The sequence below is a fragment of the Rhincodon typus genome, chromosome 23, assembly GCF_021869965.1.
Source record: "Rhincodon typus isolate 14 chromosome 23, sRhiTyp1.1, whole genome shotgun sequence".
Classification (NCBI taxonomy): Eukaryota; Metazoa; Chordata; class Chondrichthyes; order Orectolobiformes; family Rhincodontidae; genus Rhincodon; species Rhincodon typus.
Window position 1 is genome coordinate 10,336,668 of NC_063354.1, and position 18,414 is coordinate 10,355,081.

General features: G+C 39.2%; 1 protein-coding gene across 2 annotated transcripts in view; it reads left to right on the forward strand.

The window, feature by feature from the left end:
• The first annotated feature begins 478 nt into the window (after nt 1-478).
• The window catches only part of afmid (arylformamidase), a 29,751-nt gene continuing 11,815 nt past the window's right edge, over nt 479-18,414 (forward strand). For both annotated transcript variants that reach the window (XM_020537067.2, XM_048610673.1), the window contains exons 1-6: nt 479-572; nt 2,478-2,568; nt 11,005-11,109; nt 13,652-13,700; nt 13,946-14,031; nt 15,806-15,878. In XM_020537067.2, coding sequence (XP_020392656.1) covers nt 543-572; nt 2,478-2,568; nt 11,005-11,109; nt 13,652-13,700; nt 13,946-14,031; nt 15,806-15,878 — 434 coding nt within the window. In that variant the 5' untranslated portion in view covers nt 479-542. The remainder of the gene's footprint in view (nt 573-2,477; nt 2,569-11,004; nt 11,110-13,651; nt 13,701-13,945; nt 14,032-15,805; nt 15,879-18,414) is intronic.

An 18,414-nucleotide genomic window follows, 5' to 3' on the forward strand; every position in this document is an offset into this window, starting at 1 on the left:
AGCACAGCGACAGGCTTTTCGGCCCAAACTGGTCCATGCCGACCACAATGTACATCCATGCTAACCCCATTTCCCTGCACTGGGCCCATATCCTTTTATACCTTTCCCATCCATGTATTCGTCCAAATGCCTTCTAAATGGTGTTAATGTATCCACCTCAACCATTCCACTGGCAACTGCACAGTGGGTGCATGGAACATATCTAAATGGGTTGGTTGAAATAACTATTCCTAATCAGGAAATTTGCATGATTTTTCAACATGCTTAGGTACAGGCTGGAACTTGATCATCACAGCAATGTTGTTAATATTTGTGATATTAATGTGATATTAAAATATGCTGTAAGCAATGTAATACAAGACAACACAAGCAATTGAGACAATGCCTTAGACTATACATAATGCATATGCAAAGACTTATTAAAGTCCATTAAAATGCAGATAATGACTAATCTGTTCATCATTGTTCTTTCAACTGATAGGATACCATACAATTCCAAGCTAAGGTCCAAATATCTGAGAGTAACTTGAATAACGAACAGAATGAGTCTTTGGAAGAAAATGGATAAAGAAGTAAGTGAAGTTGTTTAGATCTTTTTCATCTACCCGCTCCTCTCTATACATGATCAACCAACAGTATGTACCTTGTATTCTGAATGGGCTCTCAGTATGTTTGGAAACCAGGAGATGAGGACCCCAGTGAGGGGCATGTTGCAGACAAGATCTTAATGTGTTTCAATTAAGGGAGGTGTTATGCTGAATTAAAATTTCTTTGAGCTATCACTTGATTAAGAACCATATTCTGGGGTCCTCATAATTCTATTTTATTACACAATATGTTTCATTTAGCCTGAATCCTGTAGAATATGGGGACAGATCTAATCCCAGTAACCATGGCAAATAAGAAACTATCAGAGTTAGTAAACAAAAGTTAAATTTAAAACTAGAAATTTGAGATCCAGCCTGCTCTGTATTGTATTGAGCAGGGGGTATTTATGTGATTAAAATAGCATGGCAAAGCAGCAAACCAAATACACTTTGCATTTTACCAACCCTTACATTGTGTAATTCATGCAGATTTGATTGGCCGAATGGCATCTTTCTGCACTATAGGGATTCTGTGATTCTAGAAGGACAGAATGCCTAGCCTAACCCAATTATAAGAGTTTGAACTGCCCAGAAAGTTGTGATTTGGTTGCATCCGTTTGTGTTTCATGAGACATAAGTTAATGCTATGAATGCAGAATAATCACCTGCATGATCTCTTTACTCCTTCTTTTAAATCATACTGAATCATAACAAGTGCTCATGCATGTGAAGTTCTGTGCTGGGAAACCAAAGTTATGGAATCTACCTTTATGTTCCATGTTTCTATTTTAATTATTTTTGTTTTATTTTCTAACAGCTGCTCAGCATTACAGAATTTGAGTATTGCTGAGAAAGGACATACTTTATTGAAAAGTTTCGACATCAGGACAATACACAAAAATTGTTAGATGTTTCATGCTACTGCAATGCAGTAGCAACATGGGTGGTGCTTGCAACTAATAGGTTGCTGCTATTAAGCTAAAAAGATGTTCTGCAAAGCACGCAAATGAGTATTGTGTTATATGAAGTATAATGTTAGGTACGTAGACCATACAACCCAATGACTGGCAGATCATACTAAACAATGTATACCTTTGGATGCTCACAACAGGCAAGGTACTGACCATACTCAACTGTACTTGCAAAACTTGCAACACAGTGTCCAACAATAGGTGTGATTGCTTAATTGGACAGAATTTGCCAAATTGTGTGTATAAACAATCAGACTGACAAACAATTTAGGATTGTCAGTCAGGCTCATAGTGTGGCACATTTGTGTTTATGTGAAGCTACACATCTTAATTCACGGGGCCCCATTTTTGGCAAACATAAAAAGAACATGTACACACAATGTGCTTGTTCCAATACAACAAAATAAATGACAACCATTCTGTGGTTAATTCCTCAGGTCAATATGTTGACCAATTAGACTCAATCTGCCTGTTTTAAAATTTAAGCAAAGCTTGGCAGTTGTCTATCAGTCATCATCTTACTGGTGTTTTATCCATGGTATCCCCTGTACCAATCAGAGTCCATTTGCCAACCAAACAGCATCCTCCTCACATAAAGTATAAATCTTGTTGTACCTTAACATTGGTATTTTTTGAGCATTGTCTTGTTGAGTCCAAGATGAAGGCTTTGACAAAGTGTTTTAGGCAATTTTTCACCAAAGCTTAATTTTATTTTCTAAATAAAAATTATCTTCTATAACTAAGCTACGATTAAAAGATGCTTTTTCATATTGGTGAAAAGAACTCTGAATATAAATTGATCTTCTGCAATTTATAAAAATCTAAATGTTCTTGGTACATAGGTCTGAGAATCAAAATCAGATTGCTTTTGTTAAATTGGGAGTGTTTAATGTGGGATTAACATTTTTATTTACTATAGGAACTTAATAAGCAGTATTCTCCGAGCTGCTGGTCACATCGAATGGACAAGGATACTGTAATACAAGCTCATATCAAAGAACTTACTAAAGGTTGGTGTTGGCAACAATGCTGGATTCATATTGCAGTTTGCAAACAGTTGCTCATCTGATGGCTGTTACCTGCTGTTTCCACAAATGAGTTTTGAAAATGTTGTTAAATTGTTCTCAGGATATGAGGGTGTTGCTGGCAAACCTGCATTTATTGTCCAATCCTTAGTCATTTTAAGAGTCAACTATATGGCAGGCTTCCCTCTCTGAACCAAGTTAGGGATCCTGCGCCATTTTTACCTTGAAAGAGAACTTGGTGATAAGTGATTTCAATGATATGCATTGGGTGGCTTGCCTGAATGAGTAGTAATCAGTAATGAACTTGTAATTCTAGTCTCCTTGCTATAGGAAGGATGTTGTGAAACTTGAAAAGGTTCAGAAAAAATTTACAAGGATGTTGCCAGGGCCGGAGGGTTTGAGCTATAGGGAGAGGCTGGACAGTCTGGGGCTATTTTCCCTGGAGCATCGGAGGCTGACTTTATTGAGATTTATAAAATCACAAGGGGCATGGATAGGGTGAATAGCCAAGGTCTTTTCCCCCAGGGTGGGGGAGTCCAAGACTAGAGGGCTTAGGTTTAAGGTGAGAGGGGAAAGATCTAAAAGAGACCTAAAGGGCAACTTTTTCATGCAGAGGGTGGTGCATGTATGGAATGAGATGCCAGAGGAAGTGGTGGAGGCTAGTACAATTACAATATTTAAAAGGCATCTGGATGGGTATATGAATAGGAAGGGTTTAGAGGGATACAAACCAAACGCTGACAAATGGGACTAGATTAATTTAGGATATCTGGTTGGCATGGATGAGTTGGACTGAATGGTCTGTTTCTATGCTGTACAGGTCTATGACTCTATAAGTAACCATAGTAATTTCTTTATAAAATAATTTTTGAAGCCTGGCTGTAATGTTGATGCATTTTGTACAGTAATGGAGTTTTGTTTATTTTGGACACATTATTATAAATAATGGAGCCTTAATGGTTTATTAGAGAGTACTGGAATGCATTTTCTTTAAGCTTAGGGCCTTTAGCAGAGACAGGGAGACTTTTAATTTCATTTTTTAACTTTGGACTTTTTTTAAATCTTGAAGACCTTTGAACAGGAAGACTGTATACAGCAGTGTTCCTGAGAAGCTTAGAATGAATTAGGTCCTTCAAGGGAGCAGTTTGTGTTGATTTCAGACCAGGAAATTGGTTACTTAGGCTGAGTGCAGTGAAACTTAAGTATATGATGCATGAAGTAGATACCAGGAACAAGTAACCATAGTTCCATTCAAAAATTGAAATCCAAGTGACTTAAACCTACTGAGGTTCAGGTGTGGTGGTTTGGGTGCTGTACCAACAGTAGTGATTTGAGAACTCTATCAGGGTGTTTAGGGTACAGCACAAAAGCTATTTGTTTATTTTCAATTTATAAAGAAAAGCTTTGGGATTAATGGGATAATACCTGTATCGTGGGTTTAAACTCTTTGAATTAGCATTATAAATAGATAGTTTAGATATTTTATTTTAGATATTTTATTTTTTTTTGTAATAAATTTTCAATCTATAGTTAAAGCCAAATTTGCAGCATCATGTGCTAATGGTGTATCAACAGATCATTTTGCTAAAACAAAGCAAATACAATTATGATCTTTCAAATCAGGTTCCTATCTGGGATCTCTAATGTCTGGTAATACCATCAACTAGAATTAGAAGTTGCTTTGCATTGATCTTTCAGGGCACATCCAACATTCTGGAGTTGATATTTTACTTTGATTTCTTCTAGTGCCTGAAGTGAGGCTTTTTAAGAATCAGCAGAAATGCTGTGAGAGAGGAAAACATTGTGCACTGTCAGCAGGGCAGATAACTGTGCCAATCTACCTTCAATGTAAAATTTTGCTTCGTGTGGATTAGCGTACATGTGTTCTTTATTTAAGTTAGCACCAGACAAGCACAAATATAACTGATTTTACCAAGTGGCTTTTATCCCAGCAATGTTCTGAATCTTTTACCTGCTGTGGGAGAAAATAATCAGTTTACAAACAAAATTGAATGACAACTCTCAGCGTTACTTTTGTTCAGCTACAAAGAAAGTAACGGAATCTGCAGATGTAAAAAAACAACGATCCAGTCCAGATTACAAAGGCATTACATTCTTTCTCTCTCAAGTCCCATTATCACATTAGTAGTTTCAGAGCAGTTGAATTGACCTTGGAGTGTCTGCCACTAATGAGTCCCACCAGTGAACCCCTGCAGCTAGGTCAAATTAGCATTGAAGAGAACCTCATGCTTTAAATTGCTAGTTCAGTATCAAAACCATAAGAACTATCTTTGCAGAGATAGTAGGAACTGCCGATGCTGGAGTCTGAGATAACAAGGTGTAGAACTGGATGAACACAGCAGGCCAGGCAGCATCAGAGGAGCAGGAAAGCTGACGTATTGGGTCTGGACCCTTCTTCAGAAATGGGGGAGGGGAAGGGGATTCTGAAATAAATGGAGAGAGGGGGAGGCGATGATGGAAGGTGGATAAAGGAGCAGATAGGTGGAGAGAAGATGGACAGGTCAAACAGGCGGGGGTGGAGCTGGTAAAGGTGAGTGTAGGTAGGGAATTGGGAAGGGGGTTGGTCAGTTGAGGGAAGATGGACAGGTCAAGGAGGCGGGGATGAGGCTAGTAAGTAGGACATGGGGGGGGGGGGGTTGGTCATTGAGGTGGGAGGAGCGGATAGGTGGGAGAAAAGACGGACAGACCAAGGAGGCGGGGATGAACTGGGCTGGTCTTGGGATGAGGTCGGGGGTGGGGAGATTTCGAAGCTTGTGAAGTCCACATTGAGACCATTGGGCTGCAGGGTTCCCAAGTGAAATATGAGGTGCTGTTCCTGCAGCCTTCGGGTGGCATTGTTGTGGCACTGGAGGAGGACTAGGATGGACATGTCGTCCAAGGAATGGGAGGGGGGAGTTGAAGTGGTTTGCGACTGGGAGGTGCAGTCGTTTATCACGAACCAAGCGTAGGTGTTCCACAAAGTGGTCTCCAAGCCTCTGCTTGGTTTCCCCGATGTAGAGGACGCCACATTCGGGAACAGCGGATACAATATATCTCATTAGCAGATGTGCAGGGGAACATCTGTTTAATGTGGAAGGTTTCCTTGGGGCCTGGGATGGGGGTGAGGTGTAAGGGAAGGTGTAGCACTTCCTGCGGTTGCAGGGAAAAGTGCCAGGGGTGGTGGGGCTAGTGGGGAGTGTGGAGCAGACGAGGGAGTCAAGGAGAGAGCGGTCCCTCCGGAAGGCAGATAAGGGCGGGGAGGTAAAAATGTCCTTGGCAGTGGGGTCAGATTGCAGATGGTGGAAGTGGCGGAGGATGATGCGTTGAATCCGGAGGTTGGTGGGGTGATACGTGAGGACGAGGGGGATTCCGTCTTTGTTGTTATTGCGGGGAGGGGATGTGAGGGATGAGTTGCGGGAAACGCGAGAGATGTGGTCAAGGGCGTTTTCGACCACTGTGGAGGGGAAATTGCGGTCCTTGAAAAACGAGGACATCTGGGAAGTCCGGGAGTGGAATGCCTCCTCTCGGGAGCAGATGCGGCGGAGGTGAAGGAATTGGGAATAGGGATTGCATTCTTGCAGGAAGGTGGGTGAGAGGAGGTATAGTCTAGGTAGCTAGGAGTCGGTAGGCTTGAAATGGATATCGGTTTCCAGGTGGTTGCCAGAGATGGAGACACAGAGGTCCAGGAAGGAGAGAGAGGTATCGGAGATGGTCCAGGTGAACTTAAGGTTGGGGTGGAAAGTGTTAGTGAAGTGGATGAACTGTTTGAGCAATAAGTGGGAGCACGAGGCGGCGCCCATACAGTCATTGATATAATGGAGGAAGAGGTGGGGGATAGGGCCAGTGTAGCTGTGGAAGAGGGACTGTTCCATGTATCCTACAAAGAGGCAGGCATAGCTTGGGCCCATGCGGGTCCCCGTGGCCACCCCCTTTGTCTGTAGGAAGTGGGAGGAGTTGACAGAGAAGTTGTTAAGGGTAAGGGCGAGTTCGGCTAAGCGGATAAGGGTGTTGGTGGAGGGGGATTGGTCGGGCCTGCGGGAGAGGAAGAAGCGGAGGGTTTTTAGGCCATCTGCATGGGGAATGCAAGTATACAGGAACTGGACGTCGATGGTGAAGATGAGGTGTTGAGGACCAGGGAATTGAAGAAGTTGGTGGAGGTGGAGGGCGTGGGTGGTGTCATGGACGTAGATGGGGAGTTCCTGGACTGGGGGGGAGAAAATGGAATCGAGATAAGTGGAGATAAGTTCGGTGGAGCAGGAGCAGGTGGAGACAATGGGTCAACCAGGGCAGTCGGGTTTATGGATTTTGGGAAGGAGACAAAAACGGGTGGTGCGGGGAAAGATGAGGTTGGAGGCTGTGGGTGGGAGATCACCTAAGGTGATGAGGTTGTGGATGGTCTGGATGATGTTTTGGTGGTTGGGGGTGGGATCAAGATCAAGGGGGCAGTAGGAGGAGGTGTCAGAGAGCTGGCGCCTGGCCACGGCGATGTAGAGGTCAGTGCGCCATATCACAACTGCGCCTCCCTTGACACTGAACTATCTTTGTAACTTCATTATGAGAAAAAAAATTAGAATTAGAATTGGCTTTATTGTCACATGTATTCACATGAGTACAGTGAAACATTTACAAGTTGCCACTTACGGTGTCATCTTAAGTATGAACAAGTATCTAGGTACAAACTCGTAAGTACAAATTCTTGAAAAATTTTTTTTAAAAATCAAGAAATAAAATGTCCAGCATTAGGTACAAAAGTACGAAATCATAGGAATAAATTTAAAAAAATAAAGAAATTAAAAACAAACCTTAATTCACTCTGGTATGTCTGTCTCTAATATCTGTTAATTGTTTCTAATGTATTTGTACAAAGAAGTTTTGTTCCTGGTTCTCTGTAAATCAGATACAGTCTTCAATAGGAGCTCACAAGTCAATTTTAGCCCTCGTACAATATTAAAATGAATCATGTCTGAATTTGAACAATAAATTTAGGTTGCTTTCAAGAGATATATTCAGGAGATTTAAAAACAAAATTCCTGATAACACCAAGACAATCCAGAAGGTTTAGCATCCTTAATGAGGAATCACTCAGATTCAATCCCTGGATGAGCAAAATTAATTAATATCAACAAGAGAGTAGTTTGAGGTTAATGATAATGTCAGGTTTAGCTGTAGTGACAAACAATATTTCTAAGCAAGTAATTAAAAGAAATATGAAAAATATAGTTGAATTATTGCATAGATTACAGAAAGGCAGTGTACCTTGAAGTCAGATGACATAATGATCAACATCATGACATGTGACATTCCAGTGTAAATGTTCCCGACTCTCTTTCAATAGCAGTCACAGCAGCAGAATGTAGTTATTGCAGTCACCCATGTATAGTGTTACAGTCATGCAATATAGCCACAACATTAGTAAGCATAGCAACCAGATTATATGTAAGTTTCAGATCTTATAACAGTGTAAATAGCACTGTTAGATTTCAGGCATCTGCGAGCACCTAGTCCATGGTATTTATTACATGAGCTAGCATATAGGGAACACAGACTACACCATACTGGCCATGGTGTTTGATCCTAGAAACCACATCGTGGTGGAATTAAATGGACACTGAAAGCTACTGGCAGCAATTTGGTACTAAAGGTTGAAAAAGTGAAAGCAGCTGTGGTAATTATGAAGAGTCCTAACTCTGATTTATCATCCACCTGAGTTCTGATTTGAAATTAACAACAAACAGTCCAGACCAAAGTGTTACACCCTGTATTGAAGCACAGTGACCTCAATGGAAGAGGAACAGTTCTCACTACACTTACCTTTTTTTCTAAAAAAAAGGGAAGCCTCGGTATGTCTGATTTAAATGAAAAATAAAGCTTTGTAAGAAATCCAGGTTAGCTCCAGTTAGGCAGAATGATCCTAGGATAAAGTACCACCAAAATGCTGGAAAAAAAACTGTTCTTAATATTATTAAGGCCTTACCTGTGTCCAGATGTCAGTTGATTCCGCAATTTTGTTTTTCGGAAATGGTGCAAAAGCAGGAAAAATGGTGCACGTGATGTCACACCAATATCAGTTTTGCGCATGTTTGTTATAAACAAGCATTGTTCAGTTATTTTGCAAAAATAGAAACTTTAAAGCAGCAACATTAAGAAAGAGACAAAAGGTAGTAATCAATAACGACAAAAATAAAAGTATTACAGATCCTTTGTTTACTGGCACTGTTACAAAGCATAAAGCTGCACTGTTATAGATGGAAAGAAAACATCTGAACATGGATTGGCACTCCAATTAAATCATCAGTTATTTAAAGAAAGAAAAATCATTACTTAGTTGATAACGAAAGACATGAAGTTGAATGCTGCTTGCTTTGGGAAATGAAGGAACAAGAAAAATAAAATCTGCTGACCACGAAGATCTAGACAACGTTTTTTGGTTTTTAGAAAATCCGTTTAAAGTTTAAGTCAAATTCAGGATTCACAGGCTTGAGTTCTTATCATACCAACAATATCCTGGTGAAAAATTTGGCCAATTCCTTGGTAGATGTTCTTGTAAAAGTACAGTATGTGATTTCACCGAAGCTAACTTAACTGAAAGGTTTATGGAATTTGTCTTCACCTCTATAACCATTAAATCCTACAGAAAAGCACCTCTCAACAAACCCAAAGAAAATATTGTCTGAAGCATCATTGGTAGATGGACACAGTTTGAAGAAATTGTAGCAGGCCAGTAGCATCCACAGGTTCTTGACTTCAGCCATCAATAGGGTCTGCAAAACATTCCAATCTTGTACAAGCTATGGCTATCTCATCTATCAAAACAGTGTCCAGCATTATGCATTTTATGCAAGCTGCGTTCTGCAAGAGGGCATCAGGCTAAACTATACAAGAAGCTCAAGCGTCAGGGAAACCCAAAGTGTGACAAATGCAGCATGTGAAGAAGAGCTAACCAAGGAACAATGTCAAGCATGTTTCCAAACTTCCATCCATGGCACACAAGTATGTGCATGAAATCCAAAAAATATGTGTAACCATATAGCTTACAGATGCCCGTCAGTCAGTAAATGTGTTAACAAATCATATGGATGCTATCAGAAAAACTGAAGCCTTTATCACCAAGTAATGCATCACAAAAGGAATGGAAAACCTGCCAAAATTGAAACGAGTACAATTGTAAATATCATCCCTTTTTGTACTATGTATACATTATATACCACATGAGGTTTACTCAGAGAATTGGCACAGAGTGGTGCAGTCCACAAATGATAATCTAACTGTTTACACTGGGTTTGACATTCCAAACATTGATTTTAGCCATTTTAAATGTTTATGTAGTTCCTCAGGATGGATACCTAAAACTTCTTACATCATTGAAACAGCTGGACAGCTATTATTACTTTACCAGTATGTATGAATTTAAGTATAATTACAAACTATGAGAGAACAAACATGCTAGTCCCAACACCTAGACCACAACATCCAGTCTATCCATGACCAGTCTAACTTTATGCAGACAGATTTTATTCTATCTTTAAAGTTGATGTTGTGTTACAGCTGAAGAGTATTTACTAGATACCCCTGCCTTTAAGGTGAAAAGGATAGTTTTCTCTATGTTTTACTTTTATCTTTTTACTGACTTAGCATTTCTAATCAGTACATATTTTTGTTGAGTTTCATTTTCTTCTTGTTCATTAACTAATAAATTTCCTCTTTCTCTAGCTTAAGAAAGAGTGGTTAAATTGGCTCTTTTTAAAACATGCATAACATTGGAATTGGGAAATATATCCAAGAGGGAAGGGATCATTCATTTTCAGTTAATTTTGTTGTGACTAACAGATGGAGAAGGTTGAATGAGCTAAAGGGAATACTCAGATCATTATCATTGTGGAATTGGTATTGGATCCAAAAAAACTACAATTAGAAATATAAATGGAGATAATAATGCTCAATTTTTTTTGATTATTTCCTTTCCAGAATCATTATATATTGGAGAAAACCGGTACTTTATTACACATTAAAACATGCACAGAAGATAATTAAATGGGAGTTAACGGATTACTTATATAAGCTCTTGTTAGTGAAACATAAAAGAAAGTAACAAAAACGTGAAGAACAAGAAAATTACAAAATAGAATAACAAACCCAAATATTTTTATTAGGTACAAGAAATAAATGATCTCACTGGTGACCTGCTCTGAGGAATTTGCCAGTGCTGCTCTGAAGGATGGTACTTCTGACAGTGTAGCACTTCCTCACTATTGCACAAAGTGTTAGATTGTGCTCCAGATAGCCAAAAAGGAGCTCAACATCTGTATTCAGATCTCAATGGTGCTAATGTTGCCTTTCCAATAGACTGTGTCACTACCATATTTCTAAAGTGTTAACTTATGTATTTGCCTCAAAGTAAACAGTGTTTTTGGCAACCTTCAGGGACTGAACAAGGTCGCAATGTGGCTCAGACTTGGTTAGATGTTGCCTACGGACAAGGGGATGGTGAAATCTTAGACATTTATCTCCCGCGAAATCCATCACCAGGTTTGTGGAAGAATATAATCCAACATTAATCATTTTACTTCACTGGGGAGTCAGTTTGGATAAATGCTTTTTTTGCTGTAAATATTTACATTGTTGGGGCTAATTGGACAGTTTTTTTTTTCTGATGTGCTATAATAGGAATTGCATTTGGAGAAACCATTTTATTCCTGACAATTTTTGGATTCATTTCTTCTGTAGTCATCATTCCTTGATTAAATCTATTTTCCTGGTGTACTCTAGTGCTTTACCCTGAATATCTATTATTCATGTGTAAATTTTGATGACGAATAACACCAGATTATTGGACTGCATGGGACATTGGCAAAGAAATCTAATTCAATTCAACTTTAATGTGCAGGTTAGGTACTACAGCCTGGGGGTGGACCTGACCCTTTTTTAAAAAAAAAGATGTTTGCCACTTTCTTTCAATAAACACGCCACCATTACCACCCCCTAGCAGAGATAGTATCCACTACTGTTGTTGAATCAGACTTTGGACCTTCTTGATCTGTATGGCTCCCAATATGGATTGAATATCATTAACTTTTCTGCTGTTGAGATGCAATTCATATGATAGTAAACAAGCATCTAATAAATAGAATACTTGCTGTGAAAGTAGCAACTGGACATCTACTATCTAACCTGGGACTAAATGATCTGATTTGCATAAAAGTTGAAAGCTTCTTTGGCTAGGTAAACTTTGTTAATAAAATGCATTCGCTGCTGATGTAATTCATTTCCATGCACTTGCATTAGTAACAGATTTTCGTGCTGTAATGAAGTTTTGCAATTCAATATTCCTAGAGATTTAGAAATTCCTACCACCTTACAGTTCAAAAATCAGAAAGCCTTACTCATGGCCATGACAACCCAAGTTAATTGATTTATGATTTATCAATAACATCACCACAAGTTACAGTCACATTTTATCTACAAATTCTGTTGATTTAATTTCCCAATGTATTGATTTTGGTTCTGAATAAATTATCCTCTGCTGTGTGCCATATAATGTGGTGAAGCAATTAAATAAGACAACTTGTCAACGGTACCCTTGTGACTCCACACAATGATTTCTTGTCAATAGCACAAAGTCAAACCTGATGATTCTAATAAGACTGTATCATGGAAAAATTGTGCAGCCTCATCTGGTGCAGGTATATTCATTCGTGGGCCAAAGTTTCTTTCCACGAAATGATCGAAGTCCAAAAATATTAATGAGTTGTCATGGAGATTATAAGTAAACCCAAATGCAACAGTTGGCAAAGTGCTAAAGACAAAAGCAGCATCATCTGTAAAATAGGTTTTAATGAATATGTAGATGAGCTTCTGAGATAAACTGTGACCTCAATGGTCGTGTGTTAGTATTCTGTGAAGAAGTTGGATCCTGTACAGCATGCAGCATGCTGCTCTGTAGTCTTACCATCATGTACAGTGTAACAATAAGTTAGAGGTAACAGTAACCTAGAAGTCTGATCTGAACTTGTATCAAGACCCAAAGAACTCACATCTGAAACCGATCCAACATCAATCACGTGATGTAAAGGAAAATCTTGCAAAAATCTGAATTATTTCATCAGTGAATCAGGTTACAGGATCTGAAAGTCCTTTTTACAATCACTCACTTCCCAAAGTGTTTCTTTGTGTTCCTGAATGGCTTTAAACATTATCCTATAGCGTACTGAATATGAAATTGACATTGTAATTGTCTTATTTTGCTGAATAATAAATAGTGGTCTATTGAAAACTTGGGGAGAGGTAATATTTTCCATGTAAATTGTCTCCTCAATAAAGCTTTCAGAAGATTTGTCCAGAAAGGCAATGTTCACTGTTATTTGGTTGGAAAGCAGTATTCCTGCCTATAGGAAACCAACTGGGTTAGAGTATCTGTTAAGCTTCTCAGACAGCCAATTGTTGGTGAATTGATTAGAACATTGCATCACCTCTAGATATGAAATCAGATTCTCGATCTCAAACCAATATTAATGGGTTATTAGCTGGAAATCCAAATATGTGCAGGTTAGGTGGCTTGGCCATGCTAAATTGCCCATAGTGTCCATGGATATGCAGGCTAGGTCAATTATTCATGGGAAATATAGAGTTACAGGCATAGCTTAGTGGGGTGGGTCTGAGTGGAATGCAGTCCGGAGAGTTGATGTGGACTCAATGGGCTGAATGGCCTGCTTCCACACTGTAGAGGTTCTATGATTCTATGACTTGTCCTTTGTGACCAGTTGTAAATACCTTGGTTAGATGAGTGGTTCATCCTCTACTCTGGAAATGTTGCACGATACTACGAAATTGGACAACAGACAAAGTAAAAAAGGCCTTAAAATACAGATAATGAAACAATAAAAAGTAACATTGAGTTAACTTTTAGAAGATAATTGTATCTGTAAAATAAGCATGTACCATCTGCTACTCTGTCTTTGTATATATAACATGGTGATTTTGCAAGTTGCTTTCATTGAATCATTTGTAACATGACTACAGATGAATGCAGTGAAGGTAGACCAACACTAACCTTGTTTTAGTAAAATTACAGCACCAGACCTGCTCATCTATTTTCATGGAGGTTACTGGCAGTTTCTGAGGTAAGTCTTGGCATTATCAATAAGTCAAAAAATATATTGTCAAGGATAAAACATGTGGGTAGAAATCAGAAGTTGAATGAAAAGTATATTGTAATTGAAAACAGTTGCTGGGGGTCCATGGGCTGGGCACCAAGAATCCAATGATGTTAAATAATATGATTTGAACATCTTAATTCCACAGTTTGTTAACACTGGACATATCAAAGCGTGATTCTGCTAAAATATTGATTTATTATGGTTTGCAGCAAAGACTTGTCTGGTTTCATGGTGCCTCCATTGGCCAAAGCTGGAGTAATTGTTGTTGCTGTTGATTACACTTTGGCCCCAAAAGGTAGGTACAGCAGAGCCTGTTACCAACAATAGAAATTCCAGATCATATTGGGGTTCAAAACTTTTAATTTCTTAGGATTTATTTCATGACAAATATCTAATATCATAGTATTTTAAGCCGCTCCATTGTCAGCAGTGAGTTTATTACAAAATGAGGAACTTGTTGCTATTCTCATTCCTTATTATACGTTATTTCCATCAAACTTTACTGTAATTACAACAGAATTAAGACTACTTTATAAGTACTGTTCTATGTGCTATAATTTTCTTCATCTGTTATGGAAGTGAAGGTCAACTCTGGGTAAAAATAAGTTCCAGGAGCTGGGTTAGGAACATAAAGACTAATCTGATTATGTCGTGGACAACAACAATTTGCATTTATATCACACCTTAAATGTAATAAAACATCAAAGGTACATAGCAGAAGCATTGTCAAACACAATTTGACACTGAGCTCTTTAAAGTGACGTTAGGACAGATGATCAAAAGCTTGGTTCAAGAGACAGGTTTTAATGACTGTCTTGAAGGGACAGTTAGAGGTACAAGACAGAGAGGTTTTAGATGTGAACTCCAGAGTTAGAATCTAGGCAGTAAAGACAATATTGCCAATACTCATGCAAAGAAATGTGTCAAAGTCTAGATTTGGAGAACTACTGAAATCTCAGTGTTATAGGGCTGGAGGATAGACAACAATAACTTGCATATGTAGAACACCATTAATGTAGCAAAACATCCCGCAGTGTTTCATATAGGAGTGGTGAAGAAACGGAAACCAAACTGTTGCAGGAAAATGGTCAGGAAAGATGGTTCAAAGCAAGGGTGAAAGAACTCTTCTACAAAAGATGTTGAAAACTATTTAAATCTGGTAAAGAAATTGTTAGAAATAATTGAGTCATAAGTAATAAAAGCATTGATGAGAAATTTGATGATGGTGTGTATGAGGTAGAAATTGTGAGAACAGCATTATTAAGTTGGTTGAATAATATGCAATGTTTGAGCTTAGCATAAGGTCTCACAGTACACAAGAATTATGTGTTTTCAGATTCCGAATGAGAAAGCAGCAAAGGATGCCATGAATGTACACTGTCAAAAGCCAAGGCTGACCAAGCAGCCTGGAGGGTGAATGGAATTGAACTTGGGAATTTCAGTTAATAAATGAGTAGACTGCCTCCAATCTTACAAGTGTTAAGCTGTAGCAAACTCTTGCACATCTTGATGGACTGCTGGTTGGATAAGATAAGGAGGACAGTCAAGGGTGGTGGTGAAGAGGTAAAGTTCGATGTTATCAGCTTGAAGTTGTAAATTGGCCTCATGTTTATGAATAACGTTATTCAGAGGCAACAAGTGTGAAAATGAGGAATTGAAGGAATCAATATTGTGCAACACTAAAGCTTACAGTATAGTTTGGTAACAGAACCATTTTAAAAGATGTACTGCCTAGTTTTGGTACTGGAAGAGACTAACAGTTAGTCAGAAAAACTGAGGTTTAAATTTGAATTATTGATTGAAATCTAAGCCACAGTGGAAACTTGGAGCAATACTTTAACATAGATGTGTAAATGGCAGTGTTGACACTCTATTCCTTGAAGATATAAACTGCTTCAAAAAGACAGAGCAAGTGATTCTCATGCAGTATTTTACCTAAACAAATTCATGAATGTTACATTTTTGCTTTGTATAATAAAATGATCTAACACTAACTTCAACTCTGCTATTTCTGCATGGAATTGTAATTTAAAATTAAATTTTAAGACATTTTATCATTGGATTTTCAGGTAATATGGACTTAATTGTATCTCAGGTCCGATGTAGCGTAGCTTTCATTGTGCAGCAGTATTCTTCTTTGAGGTAAGATCTCACGTCATACTTAAGAATCTCAAGGCTGTAAAACAGAAAGGATTCTGTTCCATGGAGTAACTGTTGCGAGATAGCAAAGTGCCTCAATTATCCTAGTAATTTGTTGGAGGACACATTGCTGGATTAGCTGCTGTGACATTCGCAAGCAGTCCTGAAAACTGCAAAACACAGACTCGAGGGCAGTTGCCTGTGCTTACATGGCAACAAACTGACTTGTGTAGCAACAAATTGATCTTGCACGACAATTCAGCACTCTGAATGGCTGCTGCTTGTGCTGCAATGAATGTTGTGGCATCAGCGTTACAGGTATTACATCACTGCTGAATTTACCAGCGAGCAAATGGAATTGACATTTGCTTCCTGTCATGATAGAAAGTTTAGAATCAAAGTTCTGCACAAAAACTTTTACCAAGTTGGTGCTAGATATCTTTGTGTTCCTAGAGACTGGAAACTGACTTTTTGGCAGGCTTCTGAATTCAGCCAGCCTTTTGTTCAGCATACCCATCAGTGTGTTCTTCAGTAGCCTGGCTGAACATTATTCGACTTCTGCAGTTGAACTCATTCACAGTCTTACCCTCCGAGCTGGCACCTGCATATCCTTGCTACCTGCCCTTAGTGGCAGGTAACTTGGGTAAATGAAAAGTGAAGAAGTCAGGCTAATGTGGAGAGGGGAAAAGTGGCAAGCAAGAGATGGAACATTCTGGTCGCCCTGCTGTAGGAAGGATGTTATTAAACTGGAAAGGATACAAAAAAGATTTACAAGGATGTTACCAAGTTGGGAAGTTTTGAGTTATAAAGAGATGCTGGACTTTCTTCTTTGGAGCATAGGAGGCTGAGAGATGACCTTTATAGAGGTTTATGAAATCATGAGGAGCATAGACAAGATGACGAGACAAAGTCTTTTCTCTAAGGTAAGGGAGTCCAAAATTAGTGGGCACAAGTTTAAGATGAGAGGGGAAAGATTTAAAAGGACCTGAGGGGCAACATTTTCACATGGAGGATGGTGTATATATGGAATGAACTGCCAAAGGAAGTGGTAGAGGTGGGTATAGTTACAACATTTAAAAGCCATTTGGACAGGTACATGGATAGGAAAGGTTTAGAAGGATATGGGCCAAATGCAGGCAAATGGGACTGGTTCAGTTTAGGAAACCTGGTTAGCATGGACGAGCGGGCCGAAAGGTCTGTTTCTGTGCTGTGTGACTTTATGACTCTATGCGAGTCCAGGAAGTCAGAAATTATGGAATGAGGAGGAAGTGAGATGCAAGGAGGATTATTTATGAGGATACTGTCAGCTTCATTGGTTTCAATCCCGTCACTGGCCACGACCTTGACAAGGGCCGTTCCAATAATGACTAGCATTGTTTCCTCCATCGTGGTAAGGATGTGCAGTCACGCCGTCCTCCTCTGCCTAGCTTCTGCTGGTTCCAGTTCATGTGCTACCTGACCCTCCAAGTGAGAGGAAAGTCTACTGAACAATCTGTTTGGATGGTGTGGCTGACACCAAACATGTCTAATATGAATATTAGAAAAGAGTTCTTATTGATAGAGATTGTTGGTAACTTGAACAGTGTCTGCAGTTTTTTTTTAACTCTTTTGTGGGATGTGGGCACCACTGGCTAGGCCAGCATTTATTGTCCTTCCCTAATTTCCCAGAGGACTGTTAAGAGTTGTTGAAGATATGGAGTCACACGTAGGCCAGATGGCAATTTCCTGGGTTTTTCCCGACAATCAACAACAGTTTTATGGTCATCATCAGACTCTTAATTCCAGACCTTTGCTGAATTCAAATCCATGACAGGACTTGAACCTGGGTCCCCAGACATTACTTGGGTCTCTAAAATAATAGTCCAACAGTAATAACAATAGGCCATCACCTTCCCAGCTGAAAGGATTGGTATTTAAAGTGACCGACCTTAACCACTTGTATGAGGTCAAAGAACTTAGAACTGCATTCAGGTCCTCATGATCTGAACCTGACTTCATGCCTGACAATTTCCCTTTGCATTTTGATTCTGTTTCTGGGGAACCTCCTGCCCCCCCTCCATGGATGTGCAACATCTCTACTTCTTTTCATCTCCACCACCTGTACCTCTAGACAGCATCTAAAAGAGACTGCCCTCACAATATCCAATATGGAATCTTCCTTCTTCCCAGGACAATTTGCATTTCCCCCATGACTTCCAGTGCCTGGTCTTGCCATAGACTACCACTCCTTTGAGGGATGCAAGCTATTTTTAAGTAGCGCAAACTGTTTAGAAGCAATGCAGGCTATATGTAAGACAATGCACACTAGCTTTAAACAGTGCAAACTAAGTGGAAGCAGTGCAGGCTAGCCTTAAGCAGTGCAGGCTAACTGTAAGTAGCATACATACATAATTAAGGAAATATGATTTAAAAGTCCTTTAAAATAGCAATATTAAAAATGATGAATTAATTTTGTCATTTCTTAATCACTCACTTTTTGACCTGTGAGTTCAAGAAAATGTCAGCTCCTTCATCAGGGAATTTTCCACTGTGAGCCAGG